General features: G+C 48.0%; 1 protein-coding gene across 2 annotated transcripts in view; it reads left to right on the forward strand.

Moving 5' to 3' along the window:
- The window catches only part of VDAC2 (voltage dependent anion channel 2), a 64,772-nt gene that overhangs the window by 20,246 nt on the left and 26,498 nt on the right, over positions 1–18,028 (forward strand). For both annotated transcript variants that reach the window (XM_069610980.1, XM_069610979.1), the window contains exons 4-5: positions 17,674–17,826; positions 17,917–17,969. In XM_069610980.1, coding sequence (XP_069467081.1) covers positions 17,674–17,826; positions 17,917–17,969 — 206 coding nt within the window. The remainder of the gene's footprint in view (positions 1–17,673; positions 17,827–17,916; positions 17,970–18,028) is intronic.

The following is an 18,028-nucleotide window of genomic DNA, read 5'->3' on the forward strand; positions in this document are numbered from 1 at the left end:
CTCCAATGTGCTACTGTCTGCTGTCATTGGAACCTGCTTTTGTCTGTGCTCGATAAGTCTGTAATGCGAGCTGCTATAATTGAGTTGCTATAACTACAGTTGCAATTACGTTATTACTACTGTGCATACTCTGTATAATCAGAACTAAAGGTCGTGCTGCACTCAATACGCCAGCTGCATATAAGGCATTTTTAGCCAGAGCCATACTTGATTCTGCGCACTTTGCCATTCGACACATGATGTTTAAACATCCTTACAACACCAGTAGGTATTGGTGCTTGACTGAGTTACCCGTTAAATGCTTTTTGTGCATATCTTAGCTCCATGCCACAATTGGCCATTGTGTAGTACTGCTCCTCAGCGCCAACTGCAGCTAGACTCATGGCGCAATGAGACTCCTGACACACTTGGTCTCTATGTATTTCTGATACCCATCCAATGTGCAATTTAGTCTTAGGGTTATACACACTGGAAAATAGTGTTGATAATTATCATTAGATTGAGATTGTCGTCCCCTACAGGCAGATTAAGGGAGACTGTAAAGAACAGATTATTCTGGCAAGGCATCCTCAAACGAGAGGAAGTGACTGATGCTGCCTAATCAACATTGAATTGCACTTTATTAGCAAATTTGTATTGTACTGTGATTTAATTGGTGATAACACATCACTATTGGTTTTAGTTTTGTATAGGAAGGGTGTAGTTTTATGAATATTTTATGTATGGTTTTACACTTGGAATCACTTTCTAAGGTGATTTTTAGAATAGATAATATGCTAATATTGTAGAATTGTCTTGTAAGGTGGTATGTACTAGGGTCGTAATATTAGTATTTGCCAACTTTCACAATATGTGTGTCCTCTTTGACAAAATAAAGACAACATGATTTAAAGAAACTTACGACTAAGGACCTATTTGGTACATGGCCCGAGTCAGGTATACTATGGACTGAAGAGAAGGAGAAAGTAAGACTGTGTAGTTCTTTCGTTTTTGATTGTCCCATAGGAAGATAGAGGGCCGAACCAAGCGGTCTATAAACTCGCCTGATCAGTCTTTTTTTGTTTAATGTGCAATTTAATCTTCCACCATTTCTAGAGCATTGTGCCTAATTGCTGTTCTGCTGCCCACTGCAGCTCTAAGCCTGATTTTGCATTATCATTTTGACACTGCCTCCTAAGCATCTGGTGCCCTACCATCACAATATTGCCACCTGCCAGCCTCACCATAACCTGATTGCGTCCTGGCAAAGCGCTTTTGAAAATTCTCAGCTGTCCAACCGCCCTGCTCTGAACTCATCTGCTTATTCCAACAACAGTCTTGTTCAGAAGATTGGTCTCTAGAATCTAGCTCTCGTAGTCTCTCTAGGCCACTCCAACAACAGTTATGCTTACCTGGACTATTATCATGTTTCCCTTCTGCCTGGTACCTCTCGACCTACCCTGCAAAGGGCTTCACTTCCTCCCCCACCCCAACGGTCTTAGTAGACCAGCATACCCAAGACACCATCCCATCCCTTGTCCCACCCCATTCCTACCCAAGATAAACCCTCTCCAACCTACCTTCACTGAGTCTCACTCCACAGCATACATCTGCAGTATCCAAAAAGCAATGCGGGCCACCATCCCTTGCACTCCCACCCCAAAGAACTACACTATCGGGAACTCCTACCTCAGCATGGGCACAATGAGACTCTTATCGCCTCAGATCTAGGACACACACCATTTCGACTCCTCCTAACACGGGCCCAGGAAAAAGTAAAACTAAACCCAAACCAGCCACTCAACTCACACCCAAATTATCTCCCGACCAGCTCACTCCCCGATCCAATGCCTCCTCCCCCTGCACACTCGATAGAAAACCACGCCAAACTACCACCGAAACAATCAAAGGCGCACTAATCCATGCTAGACCCTTAGTCGCCCATGCCTTGGACATAGCCGACATCATCTCCCTCAATGATCTAGACTTAATAGCTATTACCGAGACCTAGCTCCATGCAGCATCGGGCCCCGCCCTAGCCATACCTAATGACTACACCATCTACCGCGCAGACAAACAGCCAAAGGCAGCGGTGTAGCCATTATTGCAAGAAGCTCCCTCAACCTAAGACGCATACAAAACCAGTCCCCCACCACATACCGGAGGAGCAGGAGCTCCAGGCGACGTCCCTGCTGGAGCAGAGGACCCACGGAGGACTCCTTCATGCCCTGCTGCATTTTATGTGCCTCCCGGTAAGCGCCAAAGTCATCCGCGCAACGTGCATAAAAGTGCCAATTCAGCCCCTGTTTTATTACAGGCGCTTTAATTCGAAATGCAAAATGCCTTCTTTGCACAATCCTCGCCCTGAAACACCGAATTCATCCCTCGCCGCCATTAAGGTACATGAGGTACCTATCCACTCGAAGATGGCCACCCACCCGATGCCTGCTGCCCTTTCCACCTAATCAGCCTCCTGATTGGCCTACTGGCCTATCTCCTCGGCCATTGGGCGCCGGCAGGCGAAGCCGGCCCACTCGTTCCAAGGCCCACGGAGGCAAGGCTGTCTCCTGTTTTGAGCCTGTTTGGAGCAGTGAGGGTCCCCCTGGCCCATCTCATACAAGGTACACCCTCCCCAGCCGCTGCTCTAACACAAGGGGTCAACTCTACCATACTGCACGTATGTACAGAAACGGGTGCTATTTTTACCTAACCTCTTTGCTCGACTTTGTCCACTGCCCGAGTACCGCCACCCCCTTCTTTCCGCTACCTTCTCCACCCAAACGTACATACAGAGCCTCCCTACCATCACCTCCAGGGACTAACTTGACTCTGAGCACAGTGCCGCTTTGCTACTACTTCCCACTACACGGCCTCTGCCATTTGCTCTCATGTATGCCCCTATATTTGAAACCATGTCTACTGCATGAGCTACATAGTAACTTATTGCATCTTGAAGAACTGCAACCCACTGAACGCGCCTCCATTGACTGTTGCCTATGCAATACACTTGTAATGCTCTCATATACCCTGCAACTGCATCTAGCACACCTGTGATTAACATTGATTAGCTTAAATACGCCTTGCGCACAAAACTGCATTCAGTATATCTGTGGCTAGTATTGACTACCTTTGCACCTTGCTAGTGACCTATGCCTCTGTGTCCCGATTGTTAAATTTGAATTTAGGACCCACTGCCTCTGCACCTTGCTAGTGACCTATGCTTGTGTGCCTCGATTGTTAAAATCGAATCTAGATGACCCTTCGCCCACGCACCTTAATAAGTGACCATTGCTTTTGTGCCTTGATTGCTAAAAATCGAATTTAAGTGACCCATTGCCTATGCACCCTACTAGTGTGACCCACGCTTTTGTGTCTAGATTGTTAAAATCGAATCTAGATGATCCTCTGCACCTTACTAAGTGACCTATGCTTTGTGCCTTGATAGCTAAACATTTAATTTAGGTGACCCATTGCCTATGCACCCTGCCAGAGACCTATGCTCTTGTGCCTTGATTGTCAAAATCGAATCTAGATGACCCTTTGCCTTTGCACCTTACTAAGTGACCTATGCTTTTGTGCCTTGATTGCTAAAAATTGACCTAAGTGACCCATTGCCTTTGCACTATGTTAGTGACCTTGCTTTCGTGCCTTGATTGCTCAAATCGACTTAAGGTGTCTCATTGTACTAGACCCAGGCTACCAGACAATAACTACACTGCACCAGTCTATCTTGCCCAACATTACAATGTATTTCCATGCGCTTTATACAGTGTTACTGAGATTAATATTGCACATCTTGAACAGCCAATGCCTAATCATGCTACCCAACTCATCAGCACTTGAGCCCGCACATAACCCATACATATTAACTGAAATGAGCTCCACACCTTGCCCTAATCTCACGAGAAACCTTAGATTACGTGCCACGCTCGCAAGACTCTATGACCCCTTATCTAAACTATCCCACAACAAGGTGACCAGGAATCCATCCCTACACCCTCTTAAACTGAACAGTAGACTCCACCGTGAGCCCATCCGTGACCAGAAAAGTACGCACAAATCTGTGCCACCACCCCTAAACCCAGCAGATCTAGGGACCAAGGGTGCACTAACAAATGCCCGTTCCATGGTAGCCCATGCATCAGACATTGCTGACCTGCTACATAATGCTTCACCCCATGGCAGGCCCTGCAATTATGCTAGCAGTTCTTGATGACTACACGCTATCGCACCACTTCTAGAGGTGGAGGTCTTGCCATCATAGCCAAAACTAAATTTATTATCACAATTGAATCACCCACCAATGTTAGCTCCCGTGAATCTCTAACATCCAAGTTAACACTAACTAACTAGTACTCAATCCATCTCCATTCACCTTATCTACCGACCACCGGGCCCCCTAGGATCATTTGAAGAAGACCTCACAGACATCTTATCAAACAATCTTAAAAACTCCTCACAACGCATCCTACTAGGAGACTTTAACCTTGGTTTTAGCGACCCTGCAGACGCCAAAATCAACAACACCCTAGAGCAACTGGGCTTCACCCAGAAGATTACCGAGCCTACCCATATCAAAGGGAGAACTCTGGACTGGCTAGCTGTGCACAACTGCCCAGTCCTGGTCTCTGCCATACTCCCGCAGCCCTGGACAGACCACTATCTGATCTCGTTTACTCTAAAGGCAACCCCAGCACAAGCTAACAGCATAGCTCCAGCTGTCCAATCCCGAAATTAAAAAAATCACCCCTGAAAACCTGATCCCGCTTATCACACCAACCTTGAATGCCATCCTGGATCACACTGATCCACGCACGATGGTGGACATCTACAATAAAATCATGCTCTCATCCCTCGACGCTATAGCCCCTTTGAAGCTAAAAAAAGAGCAAGCCCCAGAAACACATTAACTCCTGGTTTTCGCCTCATCTCAAAGCCCTCAGACAGGAAAAGCGACTCTGTGAAAAAATCTGGCGAGCTTCCCCCTCGGGAAAAAACCAAAAAAAACTTGAGCAGTCTAGCCTCCCAATATAAAAAAGAAATTATACTGGCTAAATAATCGTCATTCAGCACGCGAATCTCACAAGCTAAATCTAACACTAGAGAGCTTTTCACAATACTTGAATCCCCGATTCAAGTACCTGATTCGTGTATCAAAGATAAAAACTGGTGCACAGGCATTCAAAATGCCCTAGCGAACAAAATCTCCTCCCTTAAGATTAAGATGAGCACTAAAAAAGAATCTCTGCTCTCCTCCACCAAGCAGAGTACCATCTCCCACAAAAAGGTTCGCCTGACTCAATCCTCACCCCCCCCCCCCAATCACCCAGCGCACAACCCCTCCTTTAACTTCCACAAAGTATCCACCAAAGAGGTAGAAAATGCCATTCGCACCCTCAAACCCTCACACTGCCACGGAGACCTATGCCCCGCTCAACTGATTAAGGATGCTGCCTGTGATCTCGCACCATTTATTACCAAACTAATAAATGCGTCTTTCACATCAGGCGCTGTACCTAATAATTTAAAACAGTCCTGGGTCCTCCCTCTGCTTAAAAAACGAATTTAGACCCATCCACCCCAACTAACTACCGCCCTATTACCACAGTACCATTCCTTCTTAAAATCATCGACAAAATAGCATACCAACAGATCCAACACTACCTTGAGCACTTCCAGCTCCTAGGCTTCCGACAATCGGGCTTCAGGCCACAACACGGAACAGAACCCGCACTCATAGATCTCAAGGCACAGATAGACGAGTTGAGAGACCAGGGGAAGACGGCATTATTGCTTCTCCTTGATCTCTCTGCGGCCTTCGATCTGGTCGACCATGAGATCTTGTGCAACCACCTACAAATAGCTGCCCACTTCTCTCAAGAAGCAACCAACTGGATCCAATCCTTCCTTAATAACCGTACTATGAGTCTTCCCATTATCAGCAGCCACCGACCCTATCCCCCTATCACGTGCGGCGTGCCGCAAGAATCTTGCGTCTCCCCTACACTTTATAACATTTTCACGAAGTCCCTTTTTGATGATCTAGACGATCTGGGTATCACCTACACTAATTACGCCGATGATACCCAGATCCTCATCCCGTTGCCGGGGGGGAGGGGGGATTAAGACAAGGATTTGGCCTTCGTTAATAAAGTGTACCTCATCATCCAGGCATGGATGGCCTCACACGGTCTATGCCTGAATGATGACGAGACGGAACTTCTCATTCTAGGCTCCCCACACTACCTCAACAAACTGGGCCACAAATACTCATCATTCATAATTGAAGATAACAAAATCATGGTAGCTAAGGAGGTTAAAACCCTCGGATTCTATCTTGATTCCACCCTTACCATCAACAAACAAGTGAATGCAATGGCCTCCGTCACTTCCTACACTTGCAAACTCATCAGGGCTGCCAAAAACTTTCTCTACCCCACCAACTGCACCACCTTGGCCAGGGCGCTGATCCTGTCCAAGTTGGACTATTGCAATGCCTTATATGTAGGCTGCAACAAATATCTCTAACAAAATCCAAATCCTCCAAAATAATGCCCTCAGAGCGGCCCTCAGTATCCCGAAGAAAATGCATATTTCGGATTCCAGAAGATCTGTTAATTGGCTGTCCACCAAGGACAAGATATTCCTTAAATCGGTGTCTGATTCATAAATACCTCCACCAAGCAGCCCCCCAATACCTCATCGCCAGATTTACTAGACCTACCCTCTCCTGCCCCTCGAACGGCCAATTCCAACCTTCTTCTGGTGCCCAGGTTCAAACGTACTACATCTGGAGGCAACAGCTTTCCAGTAAAAGCAGCGCAATTCTGGAACTCCCTCCCTCCTACTTGCAGGGAGGACCTACCCTACCACCAGTTCAGAGTCAGGACCGTCCACTGACTCAAATCTCTCGACTCATAACGACTCTTGGAGACCCAGATTCCCCACTACCATGTGGCCCCTCATTTAATGTAAATAAGTTTATAGTATTGCCTTTTAATGTACATGTTCTACCCTCCTATTTGGCGTGATACGTCCGGCAATGTAACCCTAGCTGGACCTCACCACACTGTATGTAACGAAGCTCTGCAACCCTCTTGCTGCCTTTGCGCCTGGCTACCCTTGGGTTAGATGCGCATTACAAATAAATACAAATACAATCACTCCCATCTGCGGAATTACTCACCATCAAACTATCCTCAACCAACACAAGCACAATCATCACCCATCTTATCTATAGACCGCCAGGCCCCATATCCTCATTTAACGCCAATCTAGCTCTTCTGCTCTCTAACAGCACCAAACCCAATTCACAATTACTTATTCTAGGCGACTTCAACCTCGGGTTCAGTGACGAGAAAGATGACAAAGCAAACACCATCGCTAACACTATCTCAGAATTGGGACTCGCCCACCACATCTCTCAACCCACACACAACAAAGGCTGCATCTTCGACTGGCTAGCTGACCTCAACTGCAACACCACCATCCTCTCCAACACACAATGCGCCTGGACTGACCATCACCTCCTCACTTTCACCATCAATAAAGATATTCAAACACCTGCGCCCCTTCCCAACGCTCCACCCACACTCGAAAGAAACAGCAAAAATATCACAGTTGAGAAACTCCTCCCTCTACTCCAACCTATCATAGACTTCTCATCCACCATTACCAGCCCCACTGAATTGGTAGACCTCTATAACGCAACCATTCTCCAGGCCATAAATACTGCAGCACCACTCAAACTACAGAAAGCCAAACCGAGCGCGCACATCTCAACTCCTGGTTCGCTCCTGAACTAAGAATTCTCTGCAAAAGACGAGCTGAATTAGCGTGGCAACAGTCCCCCTCCGCTAACAATTAAACATCCTACACCCTAGCCTCCAATACCTACAAGTCAGCAATCATCCAAACAAAAAACCATGTACAATGAGAGAATCTGCAACACCAAATCCACCAAAGAGCTCTTCAATATCCTGAGACCTCGAGTCCCCTTCCCCCATCCCAGACACATGTACCAAAGACATCTATTGGTGTACCAACATACAAGAAGCACTCCTTGGCAAATTTGCTATGCTACAAGCCAAAATTGAGTCAGTCTCGCCATCGCAGACAATCCCATCCCTTCCACCCACACCTAACGAATGGACGACAAACAACCTATTTGAATTCTCCACCATCACTACCAAAGAGGTTGAAGACATAATTAACTCTGTGAAACCCTCCAAATTCCAAGGTGACATCTGCCCTGTGCCAGTCATCAAAGACGAGGCTAAACATCTTGCTCCTTTCATCACATCCCTTATAAACTCATCGTTCACATCCAGCATAGTACCTAACAACCTAAAGGATTCCTGGGTTTTACCCCTACTCAAGAAACCCATGCTAGACCCTAGTGTCCCCATGAATTATACCTATTACGACTGTGCCCTTCCTCCAAAAAAAAAAAAATATCCTTGACAGAGCCGTCTACCTGCAGATTCAGAACCACCTTGAGAAAAATAACATGCTAGGACTAAGACAATCAGGCTTCCGCCCCAAACACGGCACCGAAACAGCCTTTATCGACCTCAAAGATGATGGCAAACTAGCCCTTCTTCACCTCCTCGACTTGTCAGCCGCCTTTGACTTGGTTAATCATGACATCCTCTGCACATCTAACCTCCAGCCAAATTCTCCGACAAGGCTAATGCCTGGATTCAGTACTTCTGAACAACAGATCCATGAGGGTCTTTGCTCCCACAGCCTCTGCCAAACCAGCCCCCGTCGCATGTGGTGTCCCTCAGGGCTCATGCATTTCCCCCCACGCTATACAATGTGTTTACAAAACCTCACTTTGACATACTGGACCATTTGGGTGTCATCTACACGAATTACGTATATGACACTCAAATACTCATCTCACTAACAGGCGATTATTCCACTGACAACACAGTACTCAATATTTATTCCATTATCCAAGAAGGGATGGCCAAATACGGCCTCTGCCTCAACGACAAGACCAAGCTTCTCATCCTAGGCTCCCAGTCCAGACTCAATAAACTCGACCAACTTTACCAGACATTCACCATTGATGGCAACAACATTTCCGTCTCCCAACAGCGTCAACTCTTGGGATTTACCTTGACTCCTCCCTTACACTGACAGACAAATCCACACCATCTCATCCGCCACAGCTTACACATGTAAGCTCATCAATGCCAGCACACCTTACCTCTCGGCCTCCAACTGCACCTCCTTAGCCAGAGCACTAGTACTCTCCAAAGCAGACTATTGCAACGCTTTCTACCTGGGTACCAGCCAAAAGAACATCAACAAGCTGCAAGTTATCCAAAATAATGCACTAAGAGCAGCTTTGAGGGGGCGTGGCCTGATGTCCATGGTGTGAGGACGCGGTTCCCGTGAGCTCTGGCCGAGCCGCGCAGTCCGATCCTGTTCTGGGTACCGAAAACACAACAAATCAACCCATCCTTCGGTGCAGCTGTACATCAGGCGATTAGCTGCACCCTACGACTTCTTCCGACAGAAATCGGAGATCTGGGAGCTTCTCCGACACTTCGGCCCGGCCTCCCACTGCCCCCTGAGAGAGGTGCACGGGAGCTGGCTGAGTCGCGCAGTCGCTTCCCGATTCGGGCGTTGCGGCTTCTCTGCGGCGCCCAGCCTTTGGTGCAGCCGTAAATCAGGCGATTGGCTGCACCCGACTTTTTGCCCCGACGAAAAACGGAGGTCCGGGGCCCGCTGAGACGCTCCGGTCGGGCTCCCCCTGTCCCCCACGAGGGACTCCCAAGATGGCGGCCGTGTCGATCTGAAGATCCCGGAACGACCCCTGAGCAGGACAGGGAGCGTACACCCTGAAGGGGCCTGATCCCAGCCCCCCAGACGCCTCTACCATTGCCCCCTACTGCCCCGGGGTGCGGGCCGCTACAGGACCCCATCGATCCATCGATACAAAGACCACAGACCGTGGCGGGGCGCTTGGTGCTGGTGCCCGCGCCAACGAGGCCGGAGTGCGACTGGGGGGGGGCCTCCGAGTCGGGACCACTGGACTTTCTGGGCCACCTACTGCATCCCTGACCTGGGGCGCTCAGGATGGACTTCCTACTCTCCGGAGAGCGGATCCCCCCGCCAGCGCAGACCTGCACACTTCGACCTGGACCGGAGGCTGGCTCTAGATCCACCTACACTACAACGCTCACAGGTGAGACCTTCCCGGGTTGGGCCATTCCCAGCGGACTGGGCCTGGCGGCTTTCTCACAGGGTTGTGGGACCTTGCCTGCTCACCCCAAGCAGCGCCGGGAGCCCACGCTGCGGCGCTCCCACTGAACTCCCGACTCCTGCATCCCCCCCCGGCCAACCACACTACGCCAGGCAACGTTGTCACCCTGAACGATCCGAACCTCTCCTGCCCTACTAAAGGCAGGGCGCTCACATACACTGTGCGCCCAGAACCCGAACCGCACAGAGCCTACTACCCCCGCAACCTCTACGTCCCGCCGAAATCAAGCCAGAAAAGACGAGAGAGGCCGCCTGCCCCGACGGGAATCCCCTGCGCTCCCAATCAGAACCGAGACAGCCCACCATGGCAGCAGCAAGAAACAAAACCAAAAATGCCACCCTAGATCCTTTTGTCACGGCGAAATCTCACCCCACCGCCCAGACTACAACAGACGACCCAGCAGCACGAGATAGTCCGGACACCAGACACAGTCAGCTACTAGGGGCGATTGAGGCCCTAAAATCATTTATAGACACGAAGATAGGTGAAGTAAAAGCTGACATCCAGCTGATAAGGCAAGACGCTCGCAACCTAACTGAACTTGTCACCATTGTGGAGTCCTCTCAGGAGGACATGGCAACCGAATCGGCAGCCATGAAATCAGAACTCGCAGAACTCAAACATAAGGTAACCCTGCTGGAGGCGAGGTCCGAGGAAGCGGAGGGCCGCGCTAGACGCAGCAACATTAGGATACTGGGCGTACCGGAGGGGACAGACTGCTGACCCGACGACCTTCGTGGAATCCTTAATCCAACAAGAGATCGGGGTGGCAAACCTCTCACAGGGCTTCGCCATAGAGAGAGCGCACAGATCGCTCCAGAAGAAACCACCCGCAGGCTCCTACCCTCGCCCCATCATAGCGAAGGTCCTCAATTTCCGAGACTGGGTGGTGATCCTGAAGTTTTCAAGGGAGGGAGGAGAGATAAAACGAGGCAACTCAAGAATCACGATATACCCCGATTATACTCAGGCGGTCCAAAGAGCGAGGAACTCCTTTGTCCCAGTTAAGGCCAGGCTAAGGAAACTAAACCTAAAATATATGCTGCTATATCCCTCCAGGTTGAAGGTAATTTATAAAGGAAAAGCAATATTTCTCGAGACACCAGCCGCGGCTAACATGTGGATGGAACACAATAACCTGGCTGAGATCCCTGTTGAATCCCCACACGAGAAACTTAACGAAGGTACCCAAGGATGAGGGCCACACGTCCCGACACAGGTGCTTGCACCCTTCCACAATTGCCTGAGAGGTCAAACGCCAATCTCAAGAAGCAAAACTACAATGTGAGAAGCTAAAAGACTGCGGGGCCTGCCCGATCTCCCACGCATGGACACAGACCTCAACCCCACGAAAGACCAGTGCAGGCCAGTTGCCAGCACACACCTACTCGCGCCAGACACCCGGATTGGGACAGGCAGCGCGGGGGCACCTGAGCACTCCACCGTTGTCAGTCGCTGGGTGCACCAGTTTTAATTGTTCCACACAAGTTATTACCGTTCTGACTGCCCTTACTCTGAGGACCTTTGACCAAATGGAACTGAACCCAAATCTAACCACTGGAGCTGATCACTCCACTCAACGAGAACAGACCATGGCTCACAATAACAAGCGAGCAAGCCCCAAAGAGGCCGTAAACCCCTCCTCGACAATTAATGCAACCAAACAATGGCACCAAAACTTAGGGTAATCACATGGAACGTCAGGGGGATGGGGTCCTACCTCCGGAGAAATCAAATACACTCTTACCTAAAGAGGAAGAAGATATCAGTCGCACTCCTACAAGAAACACACCTCTCTGCCGACTCTGCAGATAAGTTATCAAATTACTGGGGGGGCCAAGGCAACGGATCATCATACTCGAAGTATGCAAGAGGAGTGTACACATGGGTGAGCCCAGACACACCATTTCAACAGCTGGGGGTGGAGCAGGATAACAAAGGCAGGTACTTGCTGGTGTGGGGCATGCTGGAGGGCACCCGTATATGCATAGTGAACTCGTACTTCCCCCCCCCAGCATGGCATACCCTCTTACCTCAAGAAGCTGTGCGCTAAACTCATGCTCCACAGGGATCACAACCTGCTGTGGGGAGGCGACTTCAATTGCGTCATTAATGTGGAAATGGATAGATCCACCACACCACGATCAAACAACAACCTCTGCTCTGGCCCTCCACAAAACAATTGAAGACCTGCACTTGGTTGACACCTTCACCCCACTGACAGATCATATTCATTCTACTCGGCCCCCCACAACCTGCACACCAGGATAGACTACCTCTTTATAAACGACGAGCTGATCCCTCAGGTCGAGTCTGCAGAGTACCTGGGCAGATCAATTTCGGATCACTCCCCACTAATAGTACAATTCTGCCTGCGACCCCCCCCCCTACCTCCTATCCCAACGTGGCGTATGCCTGTGGAGACATTAACCGACCCTGCATTCAAGGTCCACCTGGCCGAGAAACTAGAGGAGTATATAGAGATCAATAAGGGATCAGTGGAAAAATGGAGCACTCTCTGGGAAGCAATGAAGGTGGTGACAAGGGGAGAGGTGATTGCTGAGGCGGGTGGAATCAGGAAGCAATTGAGAAGGGAACTAGAGGCTGAGGAGGAAAAGATCAAGCACCTCAAACAATTCCCCTCCCACAATTGAGACAGAGAGCAAGCTGGGGGAGATCAGGGAGGAATGCAGAACAGCATGGGAAAGGCTTTCGAAGTTTGACTTCTCTACTCGCACCATGAAAGCTCATAAAGAGGCGGATAAACCAGGCAGGATACTAGCCTGGCTGTGCCGGAAGGAACATCCGAAGCAGGCCCTTACAGAGATCAGAGACGGTAATGGCACAATCCACAAAACACAACAAGCAATAAATGAGGTCTTCACTGACTTCTATGCGGAACTGTATACTCAGTGACCTTATACCCGAGGCAGACATAAGAGACACCCTCGAAGAAGTCAACCTACCTAAACTGAACCGGGAGCAAAGAAATATGCTGGGAGAGGTCATCACGATCGAAGACATCACCGAGGCGATTGGGTCCCTCTCCACAACAAGACCCCTGGAACCGATGGCCTTACCCCCGAGTTCTACAAGGCATACGAAGAGATCCTCTCTCCCATACTACATGAAGTCTATGCGGAGGCATTCGAGACAGGCACACTGCCAGGCACCATGAGAGAAACCCTCATAGTGCCGATGCTCAAGCCAGGCAAACCACCTGAAAAATGTGACTCATATCGCCCACTTGCGCTCCTAAACTATGATAGCAAAATTCTTACGACCATACTGGCTAAGAGGCTCAAAGGTGATAGGTTCCCTGGTACATGAGGACCAGTGCGGCTTTGTCCCCGGACGCAATACTACAGCCAATCTGAGAAGGCTCCAGCACATAATGGCACAGACAGAGGAATGCAAAGAAGACCTGGCAGTACTCTCGCTCGACGCCATTAAGGCCTTTGACTCGATCTACTGGGAGTGGCTAATCGAAACCCTGAGAGAGTTTGGAATGGGCGAATACTTCATCCGATGGGTCAAGGTACTTTATAATAACCCAGTGGCTAGAGTTAAAACAGGGGGCTTGGTGTCGGGGGCCTGGGCTATTCAGAGGGGAACCAGACAGGGTTGCCCGCTCTCGCCAATGCTATATATTCTAGACCTGGAACCAGTAGCAATTTATTTCAGGAAACAGCTGTTCGATGCGGGCATAAGTATTGGTGGTACAGATAACATCATTTCCCTGTATGCAGACGATGTTCTTTTATACCTTCGTGACCCCCAGATGAATGCCCCAATAGCTCTAGACATCTTAGATAACTTTTCGAAATACTCGGGCATAAAGTTCAGTCGACAGAAATCATCCGCCTTCCCTCTGGCTGGCCTCAGGAGAAAGAGCACAGAAGAGCTACCCGAGATTGGGATTCAGTGGCAAGCTGAGTCATTCCGCTACCTGGGCATCACCATCAAGCACACACCAATCTCCACTCATGAATGCAACACTGAAGCCGCATTATCGGGGGTACGGAGATCCGTCAAATTTTGGTCAAAGCTACCGCTATCGGTGATGGGCAGAGCTGCAATATCTAAAATGATATTTTACCTAGATTCCTCTATTACTTCACCAATATAACATTCTACATTCCTCCATCCTTCTTCAGGAAGCTAGAATCCCTGATTAGAGACTTTCTTTGGGGACGAACCAGGCACAGGATTACACTGAACATCCTCACACTTCCCTACTCCGCTGGAGGAATCCAGCTACCCGACTTCCAAAGATATTATTTGGCGGCACAACTAACACACGTCGCCAAATGGCTGAGTGATGAGCCCTCGGCTGAGACGAACCTTCTCTGCCAACTGACCTCACCCCTGCGTCCTAAAGAACTAATATGGAACAACAAAATAGGGCCTCCTGACCCGCCCGTAATAGTGCAGGTGGGTCGACAAGTGTGGAAAAAGGTTAGATCTATGCTGGGACTGCAGCACCCATACTCACCCGAGATTCCCATTCTAGCTGACGTATGTGAAGTCCCCGATGACCTATCAACAATGAGGAGATGGGAGAACTGTGGTGTTTACACGTGGGGAGACATGTTTGACGAAGGGCAATTCAGAGACTTTGAATCACTACAAGGAAACGACGGGCTCACCCCGAGCCATTACCTATGGTACCAAAAGGTGAAATTTATCGCCAAGAAGAAATGGAATGTGTGGCCCGAGGAGCCCGAAACACACGCCCTGATCCAGGAGATGCACAGAGTTGGCGACGGTTGGAAACCAACATCAAGACTATATACCCAAATAAATGACAGGCCTAACCCAAGAAGTACACGTTTGAAAGAGAAATGGGAATCCGACTTGGGGACCGAAATCACGGAGGGAGAATGGTCTAGAGCCCTAGCATACCCGAAGGAGATATCTAGGAACGCCAGATTAAGGACAGTCACTGTTATCACTGTTACTTCTTTTGTTTCTTCTCTCTTTTTTCCTCTTGTTTGTTCAGTTCGCTGTTTAATGCTACCCATAACTTACAAGGCATTAGTGGTATGTAATTCATGTATCGATACAAACCATGATTGTAATGGTTCGGAATATAACCGTAAATGCCAAATGCCAATAAAAACATTATAAAATAAAACTAAGAGCAGCTTTGAACATACCCAAACACGAGCTCATCTCTGAAGCCAGACAATCCTGTCAATGGCTATCTAGACCTCAGAATCGAATATAAAAAACTCTCACTCACAAATGCTTATCCAACCAAGCCCCTAGATACCTCTCAGACAACTTCACACACCACACCCCATCTCGCCCAACTACATCAGCCCAAACACACTGCCTGAATATCCCCAGATTTAAGCTCCAAAAAGCAGGTGGTTCAAGCTTCCCTGTGCTTGCCGCTAACTCTGGAACTCGCTACCAGTTGATCTCAGATCCGAACCTTCCTTTCACCGATTCAGACACGGTGCCAAAACTTGGCTACTGGCCAAAGAAGCCTAAAACGCCAATTTACTACTACACAAATGTACTACTTACTGCCTGCACAATCTGTACAATTTCAATTCTTGTAAATTGTCATAATGTACATTACCTGTAACTGTTTTATAAATGTCTAGACTACCTGTATTGTTTACCTACTGACCATGCCTGTAATATATTGGCTACGTTGTAACCATGCCAAGCGCCTGGATGCCCCAGGGCCAGGCGGCGCTATACAAATAAACTAAATAAATGTTGGTCCATTACATAGACGCAAACAATCTCTACCTACTTTGATCTTGCTATCATCCTTGATGATCCCATGACTGAACACAGCCACAGAGGGACTTTTATTTGGCCTGATCCTCTGCAGGAGACTTCTGACTTCAGGTCCTGTGGTTGGACGGCCTTTAACATTCCTTTTTATGCAATTTATTTTAGGCTTCCACATTTGGGCCAGTTATTCAAACGACCTCAAATCACAGAATCAATGGAAATGTTGCCATTGGTATTCACGTGCAAACCTTGGCTTTCCTTCTGTATGTAGCTGTGATCAACTCGTTTTTTTTAAACTAAACAAATCCTTATGTAAGACGAGTTTTTTTCCAGAAGTAAACATGTGAAAGTCATACACTGGTCATATTTAAAAATCCCATTAATGCAGAAAACACAATGTACTTTTTCTGTTCCGTTTATGAATGAACAAGTGACTTAAATGCACGCTACAGTTTGTATAACCAGGTACTAGACACTAGATGGAAGACTTTCCGAAAGGTTCTATACGAACTAGGTGGGGGTGCGAAGTCTGCTAGTGTCTCAAGAACATAGCTGCATATTGCACATGTATAGTGCTTTTGGGTGGCCTTAACACCAAGCATTCATTTTTAGCAAAGAACTGGCAAGTCGTTTTTATCGAACTGTACACTCCTTACTATAGTAACCCACGCATTTTGGTTTAATTTGCATTTTGGTTGATTTTAAAACTGTATTTTGATACTGCCGAATGTTATAAACGAAAATGTTCTGGATTTGCCAACACGATGGTTGAGAAGGTGGCTCCGTGCTTTGATTCTTGGGAGGGCCAGTGGTGATGAAACTTGCTCCTCCACATTTTTAAACCCGCTGCAGACCAGGACGCCTTACTGAGTCCTGTTTTGCTTCCTGTACCACACCCTGTTCAGGCATCTGCAAAACGATCTAATTAAGCCTGATGTAGATGCAGAAGTGGATTGTGGCAGAGCCGCTGGGTGCAGCACGAAGGGCTGTTTTGAAAACGTCCACTTTACAGAAAATCGAACTGCTCTATCCATTTTATTTACATGACCTAGCGTGATGTGAAGGTTGTAGGTCATGTTCTTTTGTCATCATATCCATGTCCGGCATGCCTCTCACCCTCATGCTCTTCATCTTCTCCTCTGTTCAAAAATTCTTTCCCCTTTACATCCGATTCCCAATCTACCTCCTTTGCTTTCTTGTGTCAGAGTTTTGTTCCCATCATTGTCCCGCAATGCAAACATCAGCAGAACAAACTTAAAATAATACTGTGCAGGATATGAATAACTGATAGACCGATTGTACATTCTGGTGAGTTGGGCATGGACCCTGGATGTACGAATATGGGACCATTCCTACACGAGTTTGCACTAGATGTGCTGTTATCCTTGTTCATTATGGGTGTCAATTTGTATTTCTCTGCCAGTGATGGAGCAGAAATGATTTCTTGAACGGGGAAGCAAACTCTCCCTCTTATGATTGCCCTATTTTATATACAGGCTTGTTATGACGTTTTAGTGGGAAAGTCTTAGGGTAGTGGAACTGGAATGTGATAAAACGTTGACATCGTCAAATACCAAATCTATTTAATCCTTCTTATTTTATAACCTTTTTCCACCCTTTTGTTTTCCGGGTGGCTAATAATGCACTTTGTTTTTTGTTAGGAATTCACAACATCCGGCTCCTCAAACACAGACACTGGAAAAGTTACTGGCAGTTTGGAGACTAAGTACAAGTGGGCCGAGTATGGCCTGACCTTCACAGAGAAATGGAACACAGACAACACATTGGGCACTGAAATCACCATTGAGGACCAGGTAATGTCTGCAGCAGGTATGCTGTTTCAACCACCTTAGCACTGTATTCACTCTGATCGGAACTTTTTTCTTCTCCTCCCTCATTCCCAGATCGCCAAAGGTTTGAAGCTTACGTTCGACACCACCTTTTCGCCCAACACAGGGTAAGTGTTTGGAGACTGCAAGTACGGGCTTGCATTTGGAAGCTTTTCCTGTTCTAGCA

Source organism: Ambystoma mexicanum, chromosome 8 (assembly GCF_040938575.1).
Source record: "Ambystoma mexicanum isolate Mex_15411 chromosome 8, UKY_AmexF1_1, whole genome shotgun sequence".
In the NCBI taxonomy this organism is placed as follows: domain Eukaryota; kingdom Metazoa; phylum Chordata; class Amphibia; order Caudata; family Ambystomatidae; genus Ambystoma; species Ambystoma mexicanum.